Genomic DNA, 23,727 nt, shown 5'->3' on the forward strand with positions numbered 1-23,727 from the left:
AGGTCCATACGTGTCCTCTGGTACAGTATTGGGCAAAGGAGTTACTACCCCATAACCTTCTTTTAAGCTAGTTGATTTTATTAGGTGATGGTGTTTGTGTTTTTTGGTCGTCTGAGAAAAGTGTTCGGTACTTTTTTCAGTCTTCTTAGTATTATCTTGGTGTGGTGTGTGTGTAGTTCAGGTAAATGATCTATTACTAGCTTGAATGCCGTGGCATAAGAGGGCTGTACGGTTCTGTCAACACATTGGTCACGTCCAGTTGTCAGTTCCAGTCTTAGCTTCTTCAACATACAGGACACTTCCTTGTTGAGAGCTCCTAAGGTTTAAGCAGGCTTAGAGGCAGGACCTATGAAGTCAGCTACCTTAGCAGGTAAGGAACCTAGAGTTTTAATAATATTTTAATAATATTTTTATACTCTAATAATGTTGCTGTCTTTGACCCACCTCCAAATGTGTCAATCAGCTATATATATACCTGCCAGGTAAGTGTCATACATTAAAATGAAGTTTTTATGTTAAAACAAAGTTTAATGTATACTTACCTGGCAGGTATATATAATTTAATTCCCACCCTCCTCCCCTCAGGAGACAGGGTTCAGAGAAAATCTGGCTCAATTGGGAACGGTTCCTAGCGCTAGCGCCACGGTAACGGGGTGGTGGTTGCCTGAACTACTAATAGGTTACTAGCGTTTCCCGCGAGTTTTGAAAATTTCTGCCAGGTGGAACAGAGAAGTATAAGTATACATTAAACTTTGTTTTAACATAAAAACTTCATTTTTCGACAAATTGTTATATTTGCATAAAAAACTGTCATAGAGACGGTTAATGTGAAACTTGAATCTTTTAAGTGTCAGTTCTTTTTATTAATTGCTATTAAGCTGTGTGATGAGATCTTATTTTTACATTTAGGATGAAGATGCACGTCGATATAGGGTTCGGTGGGCTAACTACAGTCCTAGGAGCGATACATGGGAACCAAGTTCTAGTTTCCATCCCACATTACTGCAGCAGTTTGAGAGTCACTATGAAAAGATGAGAAAAGAGGTACAGTAGTCATAATTGTTAATCTGCAGTCATTATCTTCATGTGTTAATTCCTCTGTGCCACTTTAACTTCTGTCTGTATTTAGTAGTATAGATTGTTTAAAACAATGGTTCTCTCTTATGAAACAGTCAAGGTGCTGTATTTCAGCATTGTTTTATGGTTAATATATTTGTAAACTCTTACTGATTAGCAAAATGTTCCAAGTCTCTTCAGGTTTCTAGTCCAGATGAAAGGCATCATTTCATAACTGTTTCTAATCAAGTTTTGTAAATATATATTTTCACAGTAGACATTAAATGTTTTTCAGCGAGTTGCTTTTCTTCAAGAAAGTGGGCAAAATGTCAGTTTAGAAGACGTAGTAGATGTGAATATTCTCAGCAAAGAAATTGAAGAAATAACTAAAAAAAAAACCCAGTGTGGTTCACAGGTATGTCATCTTACAATAAGGCTGTGCCTTTGTTCATGTAAAGATCTAGTAAACAGCTATTCTTGTAGCTAAATTTCTATCAGTTTGTTAACAGGTGTGCAGTATATCCATGAATCTACCTTAACAAGAACATAACGGGCTATTTTATGTTCAGTATACAGAATCACACAAACAATAAAACAAAAAACAAAAAAGAGAATGAAAAACCAGAACACCAAGGCGTAAAATGTGCAATAATTGCTAACAACCACCGGCTTCTTAGTGAGAATGACAGCACTTGCCTGAAGCGTCACACCTCTGTTAGAGGAGAAATCAGGTTGGGCTTCACTTGAAAAAATTCCCTTCCGTTAAGACCAAGGGTTCATCAGTTATGAAAAATACAATTGTTCCGACACATAATACAAACCCTCTGTCTTTTAACATACGGAATGTAATCAGCGGCAGCTGGAACCTGTCGTAAGCTTTCGAACAAGGAAGTTCGGTAGTTAACTGCTTGTCCGGTAGTCGGGTGTCCCGCCCGGCTGGGAGGTGAAGCTTCACTTTGCTTTCAGCCGCCATCGGAACAAGATGTGCTCTTCGCTGCTCTGCCCACTATGTCGTATGCTTGTTTACTTCGTTAAGAAGCCATCCTTTCTAACTTTTCCTTTTACTGAGTGCTTGTGCAGGTGGAAACTTGTAAGTACTTTGTGTCTTTTTGTTGTATTATTGCTCGTGAATCGTGTGACTATGGATTCTTGTGAGCCGGAGGAAACCCGCCCCCCGTCAGCCGCAGATTGTGCCCTGGTGTGGAGGGCCGTAGGTGTGAGGCCTTAGGTCTCTCTTCGAGGTAGACCCTCATGATTTATGTACACGGTGTCGAGGGTGCGAATGCTCTCGCACCGAGACTTGTGATTTGTGTGTATCGTGGTCGGAGGAGCAGTGGGAGAGATACGAGGGGAGGAAGAAGGCGCGTAAGCCAGCCAAGGAGTTGTTGGAGGGCTCTCCAGAGACTCCTCTGGTTACGGACACGTCTTCCTCTCTCCTTCCTCCGTCTCAGCTCCCGTGTATGGCTCCTTTCCCTTCGGGGGCTTGTCGCAGTCCTCTTCACTTGACCAGTTGAGTGTAGAGGAGGGCACGCGATACCTCGGCATTCAGCTGTATTCGGGGTCTTCCGTTCGCTCGGGGTGGGAGATTTCCTCCCTGTGAGATCGGGAACCCCCCCCCCCCATTAACCCGACCTTTCCTTCCTCAGGTACGCCTGCCGCAGGTGGCGATCTCAGACAGGTCTGGTACTCTCTTGGGCTCCTGGGCACACTGAGCATTCAGGGGCTGCTGTACCACCCAGCAGCGCGTGGATCCAGGCCGGTCACCCATGGACCAGAGACGTCGACCACAATAATGGTGTCGACAGATGCAGTCCAGGCTCCGCTGCTGGGTTTGCCAAGGAGGGAGGTCACCCCGCCGCCTGGTTTCGCTGCCCTCGCCCCAGCCCCTCGACTTGTCTTCTTCAGCCACCTCTTCCCCTTCGACTTCCAAGGACCCACAGCCGAGGAAGAAGAAGGTTGCCTCCCCCCCCCCACCCCCTCCCTCAAGAAGTTTTGCTCAGAGACCTCTAAGGGTCTGTGCCACTTCGGTGGGAACAGTTGGGGCTTCCGCTGGTCCTTCTGTTCCTTCGGGAATAGGGCCCGTCTCTCTCTCCGCAAGGAAGAAGACGGGGACCGGAGGGTGCCACCAGTACCTCCTCTCCGGGCGCCAGAGGTTCCGCCTCGGCGTCAGGGACCGTCTCGGCCACTCGTTTGCGAGAGGTACCGAGTGTACAGTCGCCCGCGGGTGACCATGCAGTCAGGGTCCAGGCAGCCGAGCCTGCTCGCCGCCAGGACCCAAGCACAGAGTGGAAGACTGGTGGCAGTCGCTCAGGCGACTCCCACCAGACCAGCGATCACTCTCGCGGCGATCTGCCGGTTCCCAGGGTTAACGCGATGGTCCCCCTCAGACCATGTGCGGGCTGAGGCAAGGAAGGGGTGTCCCCGGTCGCCAGGACCAGCCTCGGCTGGCCCAGGCGCCGTGACGCGCCGTGAGGACGGGCTACGCTCCCACTGCGACAGTGGACTTAGCCAGTCCCCTAACCGTTGCTCCCACCGGGACCGGACGGATAGGGTGACGGGTAACAGCTCTCCTGACACTCGGGACCGTCGCTACCGTTCTTGGTCCAGCGGTTCTCCCCAGGGAGACCACGCGACTAGGCCTGCAGCTCGATCATCACCGCGGGTTGGCGATCGCCTGCAGCCCCTCCAGCACACCGACTCTGCTGGTAGGCAGGGGGGGACTGTCAGGTCTTCCTCTCCGATCCCTTCAACCTCCTCGGGCTATACCGGGAGGAGCGAGGCAATCAGGAGTGATCGCGAGGAGTGTGCTGCTTGCGGTCCCTCCACAAGGGCCTACGAGCCTGGCACAGTCTTGGGATCGACCAGATCGTACGCTCAAGTGGTTGGAGGAGACCAAGAGGGGTCTGTCATGGCTCCTCCTGTGGAAGGAGGAGGGTCTCTGGAGGCGTTCTCTCTGGATGGACTTGATGGTCCATCTCCTCAAGACGCAGTCACTCCCGAGATCCAGAGGTCTTTTGCTGAGGTCATCGCGCTGATTCGTCAGCACAATGACCTCGCTGAATGGATTCTTTGGCCCCAGTGCCTGGGCTTTTGCCCTAAAACTCGTACATCCATCCATCCATCCATCCTCGGGGAAGGATCGGTGCTCCTGCCCTCCGAGCCAACACCTAGGCTGGAGTCGTTCTGGGGTCCTAACAGGGAACCCAGGACGATGGTGGGTCTGCCCCGATCAGCCTTGGCCGACAGTGTGCTGGGCCAAGTGAGCTCTCTCGTCTCTGGACAGGAGGGATCACTTCGGTCTGGCAGGTCGTCCAAGCTGCTTCCCCCTCCTCTACTGCGACAGAGGCGCTTCTACGTTCCATCAGAGGACCCGCTGCCTCCCAAACAGGTTAACCTGGAGCTGGCTAGGCTAACTCCGGGTGTGTCTCTTCAACACCTGCTGGCCGAGAACCTCTGATTCTCACAGCAAGAGGCATTGGCTGTAGAGTCGACTGCCATGGCAGTGTTCCAAGCAGTCTCCTGGCTGGACCTGTGGTCCCTCACAGTGTCCAAGGCCGCGGCTTCCTCGGGAAACATCACTCCCGAAGGAGACCTGGCTTTAAGGAGGCTGTGCGAGTCTGGAGGTAGGGCTATCTCCTACCTGGCCCACCAGACGGCCAACCTGTTTCTGAGACGTCGGGATGCAGTCCTCGCTCGAGTGACCAGGTCGGCTGGGCATGAGGCAGCTTTGGGTCTGAGAAACGGACCGGTGCTGGATTCCCCTGCTCTCATCCCTAGAGAGATGGTGGACGCTGCGGTGGAGCAGCGGCACACTGAGGACGGTGACCACTTAGTCCACCAGGCAGTCTCGAAGGAGACTGGGCAGCCTCGAGCCACTGCGGCTAAGCCAAAGAGCTCAGCAAGCGCTTCCTCTGCGGCTAATGCGATGACCTCGTCGAAGCCGAGAGGAAAGATCCAGCCTTCGACTTCAACGGTAAGGAGTGACTGTCAGCCCTCCTCCCAGTCCTCCTTCTCCAGAGGAGGATCCGGGAAGAAGTCGAAGAAGGGGAAACGCTACGGACGCCGTTCCCCCTCACCTGCTGCCGGAAGTTGGGGGGGTGCCTGGCGAGCCATTGGGCAACTTGGCAGTGCTACGGAGCCGAGACCTGGATAGTGGATGTCCTTCAGGAGGGATATCTACTACCCTTCGGGTCGCGGCCACCCCTCACTCCAACCCGGTCCATTTACTGACGTACATTCCCGGTACTGCCAGGGACGTACCGCTTGGGCAAGAAGTGGAAGCCATGCTGAGCAAACAAGCTGTGGATATCGTACAGGATCAGTCACCGTGCTTCTACAGCCGACTTTTCCCTGTGGAGAAGTCATCGGGGGGCTGGCGCCCAGTGATAGATCTCTCTCCCTTGAACCGATTCGTTCCCCAGACTCGGTTCACGATGAAAATGACACGCTCCGTACTCGATTCTGTCAGGGAGAACGATTTCATGCTTTCTGTGGACCTGGAGGATGCATATTTCCAGATTCCCATCCACCAGTTCTCCAGGAAGTACCTCCGCTTCAACCTCGACGGGACGGTGTACCAATTCAGGGCACTTTGTTTCAGTTCCTCAACTGCCCCACAGGTGTTCACGCGAGTGTTCACTCTGGTTTCGGCTCGGGGCCCATTCGGTAAGGATACATCTTCTGAGGTATCTCGACGATTGGCTGGTCCTGGCGAGCTCCCACTCACAGTTGCTACAGGACAGGGATCGACTCCTCGAGTTCTGCTGTGATCTTGGGATCGTGGTGAACCTCGAGAAGTCAGATCTCGTGCCCAAGCAGAGGATGAAGTACCTGGGCATGCTGATCGATACGGGAGCAGGGCGCATCTTCCCCGCAGACTCGCGGATCAGCAGGTTCAGGGAGGCAGCCGGACGGTTCTTGTCCCTACAGGAGCAACCAGCTCAGGAGTGGCAGGTCGTGATCGGTCACTTGACGTCTCTCGAGAAGTTAGTCCCTCATGGGCATCTTCACCTGTGGTCTCTTCAGTGGAAGCTAAAGGAGAGTTGGTCACAGGCAAGAGACCCACCCCACTTCCCCGTGTCTATCACAGAGGAGGTGAGGCAGGACCTAGCCTGGTGGCTGGACGACGGGAACCTCGTAAGAGGAGTGCCCCTTTGCACAGAGATGCTGCTGTTCTCAGACACGTCGACCAAGGGATGAGGCGCACACCTGGAGGATTTGCTGGCTGCAGGTATGTGGGACCATCACGACAAGCACCTTCACATCAACGTCCTGGAGCTGAAGGCAGTGTTCCTCACTCCAAGAGTTCCAGGAACGGGTGGTGGGACACTCAGTGGTGTTGATGAGCGACAACACCACAGTAATGGCATACGTCAACAAACAGGTGGGCCTAGTGTCCCTCCCGTTGCACCAGTTGACGATGCAGGTGCACGAGTGGGCGGTAGCTCACTCGGTAGAGCTGTCGCCCCGTTATATTCCAAGCAAGAGGACTGTAGTGGCAGACAAGCTCAGCTGTCGGAATCAGGTGATAGGGACCGAATGGTCCCTTCACCCAGACGTGGCGGAAAGGCTCTTCGACCTGTGGGGGCGTCCAGTCATGGATCTGTTCGCCACCTGGCACAACAGAAAACTCGAGGTTTTCTACTTAGTTGTGCCGGACCCATGGGCAGCTGCAGAGGACGCTCTTCAACATCCATGGGACAACCTCTTCGTGTACGCCTTTCCCCCGTTCTGTCTGATTTGCAAGGTGATCAGCAGGGTGCTGGTCACCGCGAATCTTTGGATGATTCTGGTGGCACCCAAATGGCCTCAGGCTGTTTGGTATCTGGACCTGCTGGCTCTTCTCGCTGAAGCACCGAGAGAGATTCCCCACTGGCACAACCTCCTGTGCCAGCCACTCATAGAACGGTACCACCGATCGGTTCGGTCCCTCTCTCTTCACGGCTGGCTGTTATCCACCATCTCTTGCGCGCGAGAGGCTTTTCTCGTCGAGCAGCAAGAGAGATGGCGGGATACCTCAAGCAGTCCTCTGCAGCTGTGTACCAGGGGAAGTGGTCCGTCTTCTGTGGTTGGTGTCGTGGACGGGGTCTCTCTCCTCTCAGAGCCACTCTTCAGCAGGTAGCGGATTTCCTTGTCTTCCTTTACCGAGAGAAGCTCCTCTCCTCCGCAGTTATGAGCTTCGAGAGGTCTTGCCCACCCAGGGAACTCAGGCTCCCAGGGTGGGATGTGACTCTCATCCTTAGGAGTTTGACTCGAAGACCCTGACATCGGCGAAGAGAGTAGGGGAACTTCATGGTCTTTCCTTCGATGTTAAGCACACAAGGGGATGGGGATCTGTGATGCTCGATTTCGTCCCGGATTTCGTAGCGAAGACACAGAACCCTTCGGTCCCTGACGACCGGTTCAAGTAATTCACGATCCCCTCCCTGAAGGACTTCACCAACAATGATGTGGATGAGATGCTGCTTTGTCCTGTGAGGGTGCTACAGCGCTATCTAAAGAGAACTCACCACCTCAGGCTTGAGTGTCGACGCCTCTTCGTTAGCACCGGGGTTACCAAGAAGGAGGTGTCCAAGAACACTTTCTTTCTGGCTTCGTGAGGTGATCAGGAAGGCGTACGCTTTGGATAGGAGTAACGACACTGGTACCCTTCGTCCGAGAGCCCACAAAGTCAGAGGTATTGGTTCAACCCTTGCGTTCCGCAAGAACTTCTCCGTGGCACAGGTGCTGAAGGCAGAGGTTTGGGCCAACCAGACCACCTTCTCATCTTTTTATCTTCGGAATATCGCCCACAGGTCCTTGGACACCTTTTCCGTGGGACCCGTGGTGGCTGCACAACAAGTTGTGTAGCTTACCCAGCTCCCGAGAGGACAGAACAGCATCGCATCCTTGTGTAATTGCATGATTGGGCGAGCGAATGAGAGTGTGACTGGCTTCTCTTCCGCCTCCTCTCTCTCCTCTACCTGTGGGCAGAGGGCTGCAGTTGTCACTATGCTGGACAGGAGGCCGATGCAGGTAAGCTACGCGACTGAGCTCCGTCCTATCCCTTTCAGTAGGGATAGGAGTGGTTTCCATCACTCTCCTAACAAGGGGGGGAGTGGATGCCAACAGGAGACAAACCCATGACCTTATATTTGGCTCTTGAAGTAGGAACTAGTTCTTGCTTTTCATAAGAGGCACGCTTGCCTCCCTCTTATGAACTTGGTCCAGAGGTCTGACCACTAATCCTGCGGTGCACACCCCGGTCAGCTGGGCAGAGGCTAGGATCCCTCCCTCTGCTCTTACGACTAGGGAGGGAACCAAGGTCGGACGAACACCAGTCTGTTCTTAAGACTCAGATTCCACCCTTACGTGTCAGAACAAATCACAATGTCGTAAATTGTATTTTTCCTAACTATACAAACCTGAGGTCCTTTACACAAAGTCCCACCTCATGCCACCCCTCACTCTGTTCCTGGGCCTAAAGCAAAGTGAAGCTTCACCTCCCAGCCGGGCGGGACACCCAACCACTGGACAAGCAGTTAACTACCGAACCTCCTTGTTCAAAAGCTTACGACCGGTTCCAGCTGCCACTGATTACATTCCATATGTTAAAAGACCTCAGGTTTGTATAGTTAGGAAAAAAACAATTTACGACAAGTTGTAATATTGATTAAACATTTTTCATATTAGTATCTATTAAATCTATGACAAGATAGTTATTGTGAAGTAAAATCAGTAATTCACCCACTCACACTCAAATGTGGCTAAAATGAGGATGAAGTTACCTTAAACAATGAAAACATGTCAATAAAGCAAGCTTGCTAAGCTGTTATGAGTATTTCCTTGTACTGTATATAACAAAAATTCATAGAGGGTATGCAGTGTTCCAGTCCCTTGTCTAAATAAGAGGTTTGTGTGAAATTCTTGTATTGACTGCTTAGTTTCACTGATTTAAAACTATCATAGCTCAATTTCGAGAAAACACTTCAAGTTTTATAAATAAGTACGTACTACGTACAGTAGACCCTTGACTCACGAACGCATTGACCCACGTACAACTCGATCCCCGACCAAAATTATAGGTAAAATTTCACCCTTGACCTACGAACTAACTTTGAGATACGAACAAAAAAAAATGCGGAAAATAAAAATTCTGTTTGGGTCATGAACTAATTTTGAGACATGAACATTTGAAAAATGCTGGAAATTTCTGGAAAATAACAATTCACTTTGTTTCACAAACTAATTTTTAGACACAAACATTTGAAAAATGCGCGAAATCGCCCAGCACACGTGAGAGCGTTTGAGTTGCCATGGGAACAGCCATCCTCCAGCCGCCCACGCACGGCGTCACCCACGCATCGCTCTTTGTCTCATCTCATTGTGTACAAGACGTTCGTCAATTCGCTTAGCATTTTTTGCGCTAAAACTTGTGATTTTCTTCATAATGGGCCCTAAGAAAGTGAAGAGTGGTGGTGAAAGTAAGAAAGTGAAGAGTGATGGTGAGAAGAGGGTGCAGAGGAAGATAACCATTGAAATAAAGAAAGAAATTATAGAAAAGTTTGAACGTGGTGTTCGCGTGACCGATATCGCAAGTGAGTACAAGATGGCCAAGTCCGACCAATTTCGACAATTTTGAAAAAACAAGGATGCCATTAAAGAAGCAAATGTTGCGAAGGGAGTGACAGTACTAAACCAAGATGAGATCGCAAACCTCGAAGAGGCAGAAAAAATAATTTTGAAGTGGGTACATGAGAAACAGATGGCAGGTGATAGTGTAAACGAGCCGATCATCTGCGAGAAAGCTCGGCAAGTGTATCAGAGTTTGCTGGAGGAAACTCCTTCTACTAGTGCCACGCCAGATGATTTTAAGGCTAGTAGTGGGTGGTTTGATAACTTCAAGAAAAGAACTGGAATTCACTCTGTAATTAGGCATGGGTGAGGCTGCTAGCGCAGACAAGGCTGCTGCTGAGGCATTCGTGACTGAGTTTGCCGAGTTCGTGGAGGCCGAAGGATACGTCGCTCAACAGATTTTCAATTGTGATGAAACGGGCCTCTTCTGGAAGAAGATGCCCAACAGGACATTTATCACCCAAGAAGAGAAGGCGCTCCCAGCCACAAGCCAATGAAGGATAGGCTTACGCTTTTGTTATGCTCAAACGCAAGTGGCGACTTGAAACTAAAGCCGCTACTTGTCTACCATTCAAATAACCCGCGTGCCTTTAAGCAGCACAACGTAAATAAGGCCAGACTGCCTGTAATGTGGAGGGCCAATACAAAAGCATGGGTGACACGGAACTTGTTTATGGAGTGGATTGATGAAGTGTTTGCGCCGACCGTGAGTCAGTACCTAACAGAGAACAAGCTACCCCTGCGGTGCCTTCTGATCATGGATAATGCCCCGGCACACCCTTCGTACTTGGCTGACTGCAGTGAACATGACTTCATTCAGTTCAAGTTCCTTCCACCCAACACGACCTCTGTTCTCCAGCCCATGGACCAACAAGTCATTAGCATTTTTAAGAAATTATATACGAAGGCGCTCTTCTCCAGATGCTTCCGTGTAACTGAAGAGACAAAATTAACCTTAAAAGAATTTTGGAAGAAGCACTTTAATGTTTTTCACTGCATAACCCTCATTGATAACGCATGGACTGAAGTTACGTACCGCACATTAAATTCTGCGTGGCGGAAACTTTTGGCCCCAGTGCGTAACTGTCCGTGACTTTGAGGGCTTCGATGCAGAGATTGTGCAAGAAATTGTGTCCATGGGCAACAGTATGGGTCTACAAGTCAACGACGAAGATGTTGAAGAATTGGTCGCTGAACATTCAGAAGATTTGACTGCGGACGAACTTGTTCAACTCCACAAAGAGCAGCAGGAGCAACTTGCTCGGGAGCAATCAACTGACGAAGAGGAGGCTGGGGAGGAAGTTACAGATGTCAGCAGTGATGTGATAAAAGCCGCATTGGAAAAGTGGAATGATGTCCAGTGCTTCCTTGAATTGTATCATCCGGACAAAATTGTTACGAACAGGATCGTGAATATGCTCAATGAAAATTTAATGAGCCATTTCAGAAAAGTTATGCAAGGAAGGAAAAGGCAACAGACATTGGATAAGTTTGTGATTAAACGTTCACCAAAAAAACCTAGAAGAGTTGAATCTCCGGAACGAGATCTCCCCGACCTGGATGGGGGAGGGTCTCCTTCCGCACAATAACCTCCTCCCCACCCACCACCCTCCTCTTCTCTTGTCCGTCAAGCCAGAAGTCTCGCCAGTCATAGTAAGTGTTCACTTTACAAACGTTTTTATAGTGTTAGTTTACCATTTTAAATTATATTATTAGATATATTAAGGTTTTTTACACTGACTTTTACATTATCTGTGTAAAATAAGGCAAAATATACATAATATATATTGGTTCGTAGGGGTCGAGAACCAATTAATATTATTCCCATTAAACCTTATGGGGAAATTAGCTCCGAGTCACGAACAATTTGGAACACGACCAAGGTCTAGGAACGGATTGTGTTCGTGAGTCAAGGGTCTACTGTATACTGTAAAGAGTATTAATTTTTTTATACTGTACTGTTCTAGTCTTCTGTTAAAAAAGAAATGTAAAAATACTTTGGTAACATGAAAATAGTTATATCAGAGTTGAGATTAACAACTGCATATTGCCAGCAATAATGAGGAATACTTGAGACTTTGTTGGTTGATTATTCTCGTTGGTGATGTTTTATAAGTGCTTAAATCTTTCTCCATCGCTGATGTTTGTTTTTTCTCTCAGCGTAGAACATTCTACGAGGTCAAGTGGCGAGGGTCTAAATTCCTTTCCTGGGAAATGGATAAGGACTTAATCCATGCACAGGACAAAGTTGATGCTTTCCATCACAGAGTAAGAGTGAGCAGACTGAAGAGGAAAACCCCCACTCATAGCCAGGATTATTTATCTAACCATGAAAAGTAAGCAGATTCCTGGAAATATTTGTCTTTGTTCCGATACGTATACAAACCCTCGGTCCTTTAACAATAGGAAGGTACTTAGCAGCAGCTGAACCGGTCGTAAGCTTCGAACAGGGGGGTTCGGTAGTCAACTACTTGTCCGGCAGTTGGCGGTCAGCTCAACTGCGAGGAGAGGAGTCACTTTGCTTTCGGCCGCATTGGTGGATGGACGTGTTGTTCACCTCTCTGCCCGCTTCAGTCGTATGCTATGTTTTCTTCACTTCGTGAAGGCTGTTTCTCTTTTTCTTTTACTCAGTGTGAATGTACAAAACCTGCGTAAGTACGTATCTGTTCTTTGTATTTCATTCTCAGTGAATTTTGCAAGCGATTATGAATTCCCGAGAGCCAGAGAGACCCCCTCGCCCCCCCCATCAGCCGCAGATTGTGCCCTGGTGTGGAGGGCCGTAAGTGTGGGGCCTTTCAGTCCTCTGTAGAGGTTGATCCTCACGAATTTTGTACTCGGTGTCGAGGGCGAGAATGCTCTCGCACCGAGCCATGTGATGTATGTGTTAATGTGGTCGGAGGAGCAGTGGGAGCGCTATGGGGGGAGGAAGAAGCCACGTAAGCTGGCCAGGAAGTCATCGGAGGGTTCTCTGGCTACTCCCTAGGTCACGGACATGTCTTCTTCTTTCTTCCCTCCATCTCAGCTCCCTCATATGGCTCCTTCCCGTTCGGGTATCTTACTCCTTCTCCTCTCTCGATCAGTCGAGCGTGGAGGGAGGCGAGGTACCCCGCCATCCAGTTGTATTGGGGGTTTTCCGTTTGCTCGGGGTGGGAACTGTCTCTCTCTCTCTCTCTCTCTCTCTCTCTCTCTCTCTCTCTCTCTCTCTCTCTCTCCCCCCCTGGGCGAGGGAAACCCCCCCCCTGGGCGAGGGGAAACCCCCCCACTGACTCGCCCAACTTTTCCTTCCTCAGATCTGCTTGCCACAGGGGACGATCTCGTACGGGCCTGGTACTTGCTGGGGCTCCAAGGGACACCGACGGTTCAGGGGCTGCTGAGTCACCTGGCGAGGGGGGCCATGCCGGTAACCCACGGCCCGACCACCACGACGGTGTCCACGCCAGTCTACGCTGCTCCGCCGCACCTGGTGTACACCTAGCACGTAGCCACGGTGACCCCGACAGCTGCTGTGCAGGTGCTGCTGCCGGAGGTGATGATGCCCGCTGTGACGCCGCCACCTGGTTTTGCCGCTCTTGCTTCAGCCCCTGACTTCCGGTGTCCCAAGAGCTTTCCACTGGACCTGCCTCCTGTGCAGAGGATGCCGCTGTTTTTTGCCCCGCCTCCTGTTCCTGAGTATGCTGCCACTCCAGTTCCGGTACCAGTTCCTGCCACCGTCGTTCCTGCCCATGGTGGTGTTGCCCCCACCCCAGGTCCTTCCAGTCAGGTGCAGTCGGGCCCTGTTGCTTCAGCAACTGCCCCGGCTCCGTCCTGGATGGAAGGCCTGACGGTGGTCCTGAGGAAGCTGACGAAGAAGAAGAGGAGGAGGAAGGTGTCATCGTCGTCTGCCGCCGCTTCCCCTTTTGAGTTCTAAGGCCTCACAGCCGAAGAAGAAGGTAGCCTCCTCCCCCCCTAAGAAGGCTCGTCCTGAGACTTCTAGGGGTCCGTCCCACTCCGGTGGGACGGTTGGGACTTCCGCTGGTCCTCCTCTTCCTTCAAGAACGGGGCCCGTCTCACCTTCCGCAAAGAAGAAGACGACGGGGACTGGAGGAGCGCCGGCTAACACCAGTACCTCCTCGCCTGGCGCCAGAGGTTCTGCCTCGGCGCCAGGTACCGTCTCGGCCTCTCGTTCGCGAGAGGTACCGAGTGTACGGTCACCTGCGGGTGACCGTACAGCCAAGACCCAGGCAAGCAGACGGCTAACCTGTGGGCCAACCTGGTTTTCCGACGTAGAGACACTGTTCTCACCCGAGTGACCAGGGCGGCTGAGCGAGAGGCGGCCTTGGGTCTTCGCAACGGACCGGTGCAGAGTTCCTCCTCTCTCTTCCCCAGAGAGATGGTGGACGCGGTTGTGGAACAGTGGCACACTTGACGACAGTGACCGTCTCGTCTACCAGGCAGTCTCAAAGGTGGCTGGGCAACCTCGAACGACTGCAGCTAAGCCCAAGAGTTTAGCTAACGCTTCCTCTGTGGCTAAGACGATCGCGTCGTCGAAGCCGAGAGGAAAGACACTGATTTCGACTTCTACTGTAAGGAGTGACCGTAACCAGCCCTCCTCCCAGTCCTTCTCTCGAGGAGGATCTAGGAAGAAGTAGTCAAAGAGAGGAGGGAAACGCTAGGGACGGCGTTCCCCCTCAACTGCTGCCGGAAGTTGGGCGGTGCCTGGTGAGCCATTGGGCAATATGGCAGCGCTACGGAGCGGAGACCTGGATAGTGAACGCCCTTCGGGAGGGATATTTACTATCCTTCGAGTCTCGGCCACCCCTCACCTCCAACCCTGTCCATCTGCAAACGTACGTTCCTGGTTCGACCAAGGACGTGGCGCTTCGGCAGGAAGTAGAAGCCATGCTGAGCAAAGTGACACTTCCTCCTTCCCCAGAGTTGCTCCCCAGCCCGTCATGGACGCGTCTGAGAATAACACTAGGTCGGGGCTCCACAGATCGAGGGACAATCCTTCCAAAAGCTTGACGGGGTCAAGCCACCACTTCAGGTGGTCCTTGACCAACTGAGAGATTCTCAAAGTCTCTTCTAGATTTTCCTTGTTTTCCCAGTTTTCCGCCAGGAAAAACTGGAGCAGCCTGAGGTGCAGCCTCCCCACCGAGCATGTCTCCTTCCCTAAGAAGGCTGACACTTTTTCTAAGCATTTCTGCCGATATTCTAGAGATGGAAAAGCTCGAAAAGCCGCTGAATCCATCTGAATCCCCAGATACACGATGGACTGTGTAGGGGCCTCTGGAGAGGGGAACAGAGGACTTGGCACATAAACCTCAAAGAATTGGAAGCAATTCGGTTGACTCTTCAGTTCTTCGAGGGACGAGTTATAGGCCGAATTGTCCAGATCAATTCGGACAACACCACGGCTCTTGCATATATCAAGAAGCAGGGGGGGACGCACTCTCGATCCCTGTTCAAGATAGCGAGAGATCCTGCTTTGGGCGAAAGAGAGGAACACAATGATCCTGACGAGGTTCGTTTCAGGAGTCCAAAACGTCCGTGCGGACCTTCTCAGCTGTCGAAATCAACTGCTTGCGACCGAATGGACTCTTCATCTGGAGGTCTGCCAAGAGTTGTGGAGACTTTGGGAATGCCCATTAGTAGATCTCTTTGCGACATCAAAAACGAAGAGACTTCCTGTTTACTGCTCCCCTGTTCTCGACCCAGGAGCTGTAGCTATAGACGCCATTCTATGGGACTGGACGGGAATGGACGTCTACGCCTTTCCCCCGTTCAAACTCCTGGGAGAAGTGATCAGGAAGTTCGCAGCGGTGGAAGGAGCGAGAATGACCCTGATCACCCCGTTTTGGCCTTCAAGCGATTGGTTCACAGAGGTCATGTCCTTTCTGGTGGACTTCCCAAGGACCCTACCAGAAAGAATCGATCTACTCAAACAGCCCCAGTTCGAGAGGTATCACAGAAACTTCTCTGTTCTGAGTCTGACTGCGTTCAGACTATCGAAAAGTTGGCCAGAGCGAGAGGTTTTTCAAGAGCGGTGGCAAGAGCTATTGCCAACGCAAGAAGAGCTTCCTCTCAAGCTGTTTGCCAGTCGAAGTGGGCTGTCTTTAGGAGATGGTGTAGAAGAAAGGCATTTCCTCCTCCACGACCTCTGTGAACCAGATCGCTGATTTCCTCCTTCATCTAAGGATTGTGGACAAGCTCGCGATCCCCACGATCAGAGGGTACAAGAGCATGTTATCAACTGTTTTCCGACACAGAGGCCTAGACTTGACCAACATAAGGATCTTCACAATCTTTTGAGGTCCTTTGAAACCGCAAAAGTACCGCAACTTAAGACTCCGTCATGGAACTTAGATATAGTTCTAAAGTTCTTAATGTCGGGTCCTTTCGAACCTTTGCATGCGGCTTCTTTAAAGGACTTAACAAGAAAGGCTATTTTCCTAACCACTCTGGCCACAGCGAAGAGGGTTAGTGAGATTCATGCCATCAGTAAGCATGTGGGTTTCAGAGGACATGATGCAGTGTGTTCCCTGAGTCCTTCTTTCTTGGCAAAGAACGAAAATCCGTCGAACCCTTGGCCCAAGACCTTTGATATCAAGGGGTTAACAGAGATCATTGGACGAGAACCAGAGAGAGTCCTGTGCCCTGTCAGGGCTCTCAAATTTTATCTGGAAAGAACCAAACAATGTCGAGGTCCGTCAGACAATCTGTGATGTTCCGTCAAAAGACCAGACTTACCAATGTCGAAGAACGCCCTAGCGTTCTTTTTGAGAAGCACCATCAGGGAGGCCCATTCGTCCTGTCCAGATGGTGATCTTAAACTTCTGAAGGTTATTGCTCATGAGGTTAGAGCTGTCGCAACTTCGGTGGCATTTCAGAGGAATATGGCACTCGGTGACATTCTGAGCGCCACATTTTGGCGAAGCAACTCTGTGTTCGCTTCACACTACCTCAGGGATGTGAAGATGGCATATGAGAACTGCTATTCGCTAGGACCATACATTGCCGCAGACACAATCTTGGGGGCGGGAAGCAGCACGAATCCTATCCTATAGAAAATGGATAGGTGTGCTTTTAATTTGTTGTATTGTTTTATGGTTGTAGGGTCGGCCACTTGAGGCGGACTTCCCTTTCTTTAGCCTAAAAGTTTATGGGATTAACTTTCGTTAGGCTAGGTCAGGTGGTGGTTTTATGCTTCGTTGCCCTCAGAGTATGGTCAATATGGTCTAGTCGCATTGTGGTCACGCTCCCGTTGACAGATCATCTAGAACTCGCCAGCTATACAGGTCACTACCTTGCTGGAGACTCTAGTAAAGCAAAAGCAGACTTGGGTGACTGTAATCACGAAGTCAGCTAGGCTAACAGGTAAGGAACCAAGATGTCAATCATCTGCATGTAATTTGTTTCCAAAATCATTCTATTCTGTCCCTTCCCACCTCCAATGGTAGGATTCAGCTATACAGGGGGTCCTCGAGTTACGACGTTGATCCGTTCTTAAGATGCGTCGTAACATGATTTTCAGCGTAAGTCGGAACATTGAAAAATACCACATGATTTAATGTAAATACCTATCAATAACAACGAGAGAACAATTCCTTACCTTTATTAATTTGATTGGCTTGCACACTGGAGAGGAAGCTGCGGTGCTGGAGAGACTGGGGGAGGTTAGTGAAGAGAAAAAGAACCTCCAGAAGTTGCTGGAGATGCTGAGGCAGGTGATTCTTGAGGTGAGGCAGAACATACAATCTTTTCGCCTTCTCCTGAATCACCATAAGGCTGACTGGGATACGCCGTTGATTTTGGTCTTCCAACCAAAGCACCAATAACCTTTCCATTTCAATTATTAGACCACTACGCTGCTTAGTTATCACTGTCGCTTTCATAGGAGCAGATCCTTTCACATGTTCAACGATGCGCTCTTTATCTTTGATAATGGTAGCAACGGTCGAACGGCTAAGGCCAAGCGAGCGGCCAATGTTTGTTGGCGTTTCTCCCTTCTCAGATTGCTTTATAATGTCCACTTTAATTTCCATGGTGATGGCCTTTCTTTTCTTCGATGCACTACCATCAGAAGAGTCCGCCTTGCGCTTGGGAGCCATAACAAAGAGCAAAAAGTTACAAAAACGATACAACACGAGAGAGAGAGAGGCAGTGTAAACAACCAAAATGGCGTATGGGCGAGGAATGAGCGTAGCGAAGCGATGCCGTCCTCTCCCCCACAAAGCGTATTCTTCCGCCGTGCGCCCGGAACTAGTTCGCGTTTGTTTACGTTGCTTACGACGCTAAACCGCGTAAGACGGAACGACGCAAAATATTATTTTTTATATTTTTATGGGGGCGCGTTCGTAACCACGAAACATCGTAAGTCGAGACCAGCGTAACCCGAGGACTTACTGTATATATATATCTGACAGGTAAGTTTCATGAACAAAATGATATTGTATGATACAATAAATTTGTTCATACTTACCTGGCAGATATATATAATCAAGTACCCACCCACCTCCCCTCAGGGGACAGTGGCACTAGAAAATCTGAATAGAAAATGGGAATGGTTCCTGATACCCGTCTCCCAGCGACAGGAATGGGTACTAACCACCTGGCCGACCACTGCGTGTGCCGGGAGTTTTGAAATTCTGTCGGACTTCGGAGAATACAGCTATATATATATATATCTGCCAGGTAAGTATGAACAAACTTTATTGTATCATAACAATATCATATTTTCGACAAATTGTTATTTTTGATTTGATAGCCATGATTTCTTCATGTATGACATGTCATGTATGACATGCCAATACCATTAGATTATAATATGTAAACTTGATATGGTTGAAATCTAGTTTCCTGTATGTGAATTGATTGGAAATTGCCCCATGCCCTGTATGAATTAGCCACATTTTTAACCCCAATTACTAATAAAACAACAAAACTTGAACCGTAGCTTATCAGGTGAGGTGCAGTTAAGTCTTCGACATGTACTTCAGTTATGAGAATGACATAATCACAGATTCATTCCTGTACAGCATTTAAAAACTGTATAAAAGTCTGTAAGGTGAATATAAAGTTACATGTCAAAGATGAAAGAAGAAAATAGTTTCCAAAGATTCATTGTTGACTGTTGATCAGTGTAGTGAATTAGAACTAGTCAAACCTCTTGGAAAACATACAAACGACTTAAAATTGTAGAAGTCAATTTTGTTAGCAAATTTGCTATTGAGAAGCAGATCTGGTACATCTCTACTCCTAGTGTAAACAAAAAAAGTTAAACAGAAGAAGTCTTTCAAGATTTTGAGAGACCCACATCTCCTTTAGAATTTTTTTATTTATTTTTATTTTGCCATATTTTGTATGGTGGTCCCCTGCTTGGTCTTCAGCACCTGACATAACTTGAATTATATGAAGGCTTGAGTTTTTTCAGATTATTTATCCCAGCTTTTGTGTTACTCTCTAGCACACTCATTCAATAAGCTCATTATGATTAAATTTTTGTATAATTATGACTTCCGATACGTAATACAAACCATCGGTCCTTTAACAACAGAAATGTAACTTGCGGCAGCTGGAACCGGTCGTAAGCTTCGAACAAGGGAGTTCAGTAGTTAACTGCTTGTCTGACAGTCAGCGCACCGCGCGACTGGGAGGTGAAGAATCACTTTGCTTTCGGCCGCGCTGGGTGACAGACGTGTTCTCCACTTCTCTCTGCCCGCCATCGTCGCATGCTTCTTAACTTCAAAACTTTGGTTTGCCTTCTCTTTCTAGTGTATTTGTGTGAAAATCCAGTAAGTACTTGTGACTTTTGTAATTTTCATTTAATTATGGATTCTCCTGAGCTGGAGAGTTCCCCACGCCCCCCCCATCAGCCGCAGACTGTGCCCTGGTGTGGAGGGCCATAAGTGTGGGGCCTTCCGCTCCTTTATTGATGTTGATCCTCATGAATTATGTGCTCGGTGTCAGGGGCGTGAATGCTCTCGCACCGAGCCTTGTGATATTTGTTGTTTGTGGTCGGAGGAGCAGTGGGCGCGATATGAGGGGAGGAGGAAATGACGTAAGCCTGCCAGGGAGTCATCGGAAAGTTCTCCGGCTACTCCCCTGGTCACGGACGCATTGTCTTCTTTCCTTCCTCCATCTCAGCTCCCTCTTCGACTTCTAAGGCTTCACTGCCGAGAAAGAAGAAGGCCGCCTCCTCCCCCTAAGAAGTCTCCTTCGGGAACTTCTAAGGGCCCATCTCACTCCGGTGTGACGGGGGGGTCTTCCGTTGGTCCTCCCGCTCCTTCGGGAGCAGAACCCGTCTCTCCTTCTGCAAGGAAGAAGAAGACAGGGACCAGAGGGGTACTGGTGTTAGCCAGTACCTCCTCACCTGGTGCTAGGGGCTCTGCCGCTACATCAGGTTCCGTCTCAGCCTCTCGTTCGCGAGAGGTACTGGGTGTGCGGTCGCCCGCTGGTGACTGTGCAGCCAAGGCTCAGGCTTCCAAGTTCGCTCGGCGCCAGGACCTAGGCACGGAGCGGAAGGCTGGTGAGAGTCACTCAGGTGACTCCCGCCAGACCAGCGATCGCTCTCGTGGCAATACGCTGGTACCCAGGGTTGACGCGACGCTGAGACAAGGGCTGAGGCAAGGAAGAGGTCCCCTCAGTCGCCGGGACCGGCTTCGGCCGGTTCCAGCAGCACGACGCGCCATGAGGACAGGCCCCGCTCCCACCGCAACAGCGGACTCTGCCGGTCCCCTGACCGCCGCTCCCATTGGGACCGGGCGGGAAGGGGGACCAGCAGCAGCTCCTCTGACGCTCGGGACCTGACCCGCTGTTCTCAGTCCAGCCGCTCTCCCCCAGAGAGCCACGCGACTAGGCCTGCAGCTCGATAGCCAGGGTTGGCGATCGCCTGCAGCCCCCCAAGCACACTGGTTCTGCCAGTGGGCGAGGGGGGAGCGTGAGGTCTTCCTCTCCGATCCCTTCAGCTTCCTCGGGGTACACTGGGAAGAGCAAGGCGAACCGGAGTGATTGTGGGGGGCGCGCTCCGCACGGTCCCACCACGATGCCCTACAAGCCTGGCACGGTCTTAGGACCGACCAGATCATATGCGCAAGTGGCCGGAGGAGACCGGGAGGGGTCTGTTGCGGTTCCTCCTTCTGAAGGAGGAGGGTCTTGGGGTGGCGCTCTTGCTGGAAGGACTTGAGGGTCCGACTCCACAGGACGCAGTCACGCCCGAGATCCAGAGTTCATTTTTGGAGTTTATTGCGCTGATTCATCAGCACAACGACCTCGGGGAAGGATCGCCGCTCCCACCTTCTGAGCCTACGTCCAGGCTCGAGTCGTTCTGGGGTCCTAAGAAGGAACCCAGGACGATGGTGGGTCTGCCGCGATCTGCTCTGGCTGACTCGGTGCTGGGCCAGGTGGACGCTCTCATCTCCGGACAGGAGGGTTCGCTACGGTCTGGCAGGTCATCCAAGCTACTTCCCCCGCCTCTACTGCAACAGAGGAGATTCTACGTGCCATTGGAGGACCCTATGCCGCCCAAACAGGTTAACCCGGAGCTAGCTAGGCTAACTCCGGGGGTGTCTCTGCAGCAGCTCCTGTCGGAGAACCTATGGTTCTCGCAGCAAGAGGCACTCGCCTTGGAATCGACCGCCATGGCGGCATTCCAAGCAGTCTCCTGGCTAGACCTGTGGTCCCTCACAGTCTAAGGTCGCGGCCACCTCGGGAAACATCACTCCTGAAGGTGACCTGGCTTTCGGGAGACTGTGCCAGTCTGGAGGTAGAGCCATCTCCTACCTAGCCCACCAGACGGCAAACCTGTGGGCCAACCTGGTTCTTCGGCATAGGGACGCAGTCCTCACCTGAGTGACCAGGGCGGCTGGGCATGAGGCGGCTTTGGGTCTTTGCAACGGACCAGTGCGGAGTTCCTCCTCTCTTTTCCCAGGAGAGATGGTGGACGCTGCGGAGGAACAGCGGCACACTGACAACAGTAACCGTTTAGTCCACCAGGCAGTCTCGAAGGCGTCTGGGCAGCCTCAAGCTACTGCGGCCAAGCCCAAGAGTTTGGTTAGCGCTTCCTTTGCGGCCAAGACAATTGCATCGTCGAAGCCCAGAGGAAAGACTCTGCCTTCGACTTCTTCAAGGAGCGACCGTCACCAGCCCTCCTCCCAGCCCTCCTTCTCACGAGGGGGAGCTAGGAAGAAGTCGAAGAGAGGTGGGAAACGCCAGGGAGGGCGTTCCCCCTCACCTGCTGCCGGAAGTTGGGGGGGTGCCTGGCAAGCCATTGGGCAACATGGCAGCGCTATGGAGCGGAGACCTGGATAGTAGACGTCCTTCGGGAGGGGTATCTACTACACTTCGAGTCTCGGCCACCCCTCACCTCCAACCCGGTCCACCTTCAGACTTACGTTTCCGGATCATCCAAGGACGTAGCACTTCGGCAGGAAGTCCAAGCCATGCTGAGGAAAGGAGCTGTGGAGATCGTCAGGGATCGTTCACCGGGCTTCTACAGCCGTCTTTTCCTAGTGGAGAAGTCTTCGGGTTGCTGGCACCTGGTGATAGATCTCTCTCCCCTGAACCAATTCGTTCGCTAGTCTCGGTTCACGCTGGAGATGGCACGCCGTGCTCGACTCCATCAGGGAGAACAACTTCATGCTTTCGGTGGACTTGAAGGACACGTATTTCCAGATACCTGTTCATCAATCCTCCAGGAAGTACCTCCGCTTCATCCTCGACAGGACGGTGTACCAATTCAGGGCACTTTGCTTCGGTCTCTCAACCGCCCCACAGGTGTTCACGCGAGTGTTCACTCTTGTGTCTGCTTGGGCCTACTCATCAGGGATACATCTTTTGAGGTATCTCGACGACTGGTTAGTCCTGGCGAGCTCCCGCTTGCAGTTGCTACTGGACACGGATCGGCTCCTCGAGTTCTGCCACAATCTGGGGATCATGGTAAACTTCAAGAAGTCAGATCTCAAGCCCAAGCAGAGGATGAAGTACCTGGGCATGCTGATCGATACGGTAGCAGGGCGAGTCTTCCCCGCAAACTCGCGGATCAGCAGATTCGGGGAGGCAGCCGACCAGTTCCTGTCTCAGCGGGAACAGCCAGCTCAGCAATGGCAAGTTGTGATCGGCCAACTGTCGTCACTCGAGAAGTTAGTCCCTCACGGGCGTCTTCACCTGCGGTCTCTCCAGTGGAGACTAAAGGAGAGTTGGCCACAGACAAGAGACCCGCTGTACTTCCCCATGTTCCTTACGGAGGAGGTGAGGCAGGACCTAGCCTGGTGGCTGGACGACAGGAACCTCATAAGAGGAGTGCCTCTCCGTACTCCCCCCCCAGAGATGTTGCTGTTTTCAGACACGTCAACCGAGGTATGGGGCGAACACCTGGAGGAGTTGCTGGCTGCAGGCGTGTGGGACCATCACAACAAGCACCTTCACATCAACGTACTGCAGCTCAAGGCAGTGTTTCTCGCTCTCCAAGAGTTCCAGGACCGTCTGATGGGACACTCAGTGGTGTTGATGTGCGGCAACACCACAGTAGTGGCATACGTCAACAAACAGGGGAGCCTAGTGTCCCTCCCGTTGCACCAGTTGACGTTGCAGGTGCACGAGCGGGCCGTGGCTCACTCAGTAGAGCTGTCAGCTCGCTACATTCCAGGCAAGAGGAATGTAGTAGCAGACAAGCTCAGCCGTCAGGATCAGGTGATAGGGACCGAATGGTCCCTACAACCAGACGTGGCAGAAAGGCTCTTCAACCTGTGGGGGCATCCAGTCGTAGATCTGTTCGCCACCCGGCACAACAGGAAACTTAGGTTTTCTACTCGGCTGTGCCGGACCCATGGGCAGCTGCAGAGGACCCTCTTCAATACCTGTAGGACAACCTCTTCGTCAACGCCTTTCCCCTGTTCTGTCTGATTCGCAAGGTGATCAGCAGAGCGCTGGTCACCCCGAATCTCCGGATGATCCTGGTGGCTCCCAAATGGCCTCAGGCCATTTGGTATCCGGACCTGCTGGCTCTGCTTGCAGAAGCACCGAGAGAGATTTCCCCTTGGCACAACCTCCTCTGCCAGCCGCACGTGGAACGGTACCATCAGT

At 51.1% G+C, this 23,727-nt stretch overlaps 1 protein-coding gene across 1 annotated transcript in view; it reads left to right on the forward strand.

The window, feature by feature from the left end:
- The window catches only part of LOC135210744 (M-phase phosphoprotein 8-like), a 317,022-nt gene that overhangs the window by 216,547 nt on the left and 76,748 nt on the right, over positions 1-23,727 (forward strand). Inside the window, exons 3-5 of the mRNA XM_064243573.1 lie at positions 910-1,044; positions 1,352-1,471; positions 11,830-12,005. Coding sequence (XP_064099643.1) covers positions 910-1,044; positions 1,352-1,471; positions 11,830-12,005 — 431 coding nt within the window. The remainder of the gene's footprint in view (positions 1-909; positions 1,045-1,351; positions 1,472-11,829; positions 12,006-23,727) is intronic.

This window comes from Macrobrachium nipponense, chromosome 4 (genome assembly GCF_015104395.2).
Source record: "Macrobrachium nipponense isolate FS-2020 chromosome 4, ASM1510439v2, whole genome shotgun sequence".
NCBI classification, from domain to species: Eukaryota; Metazoa; Arthropoda; class Malacostraca; order Decapoda; family Palaemonidae; genus Macrobrachium; species Macrobrachium nipponense.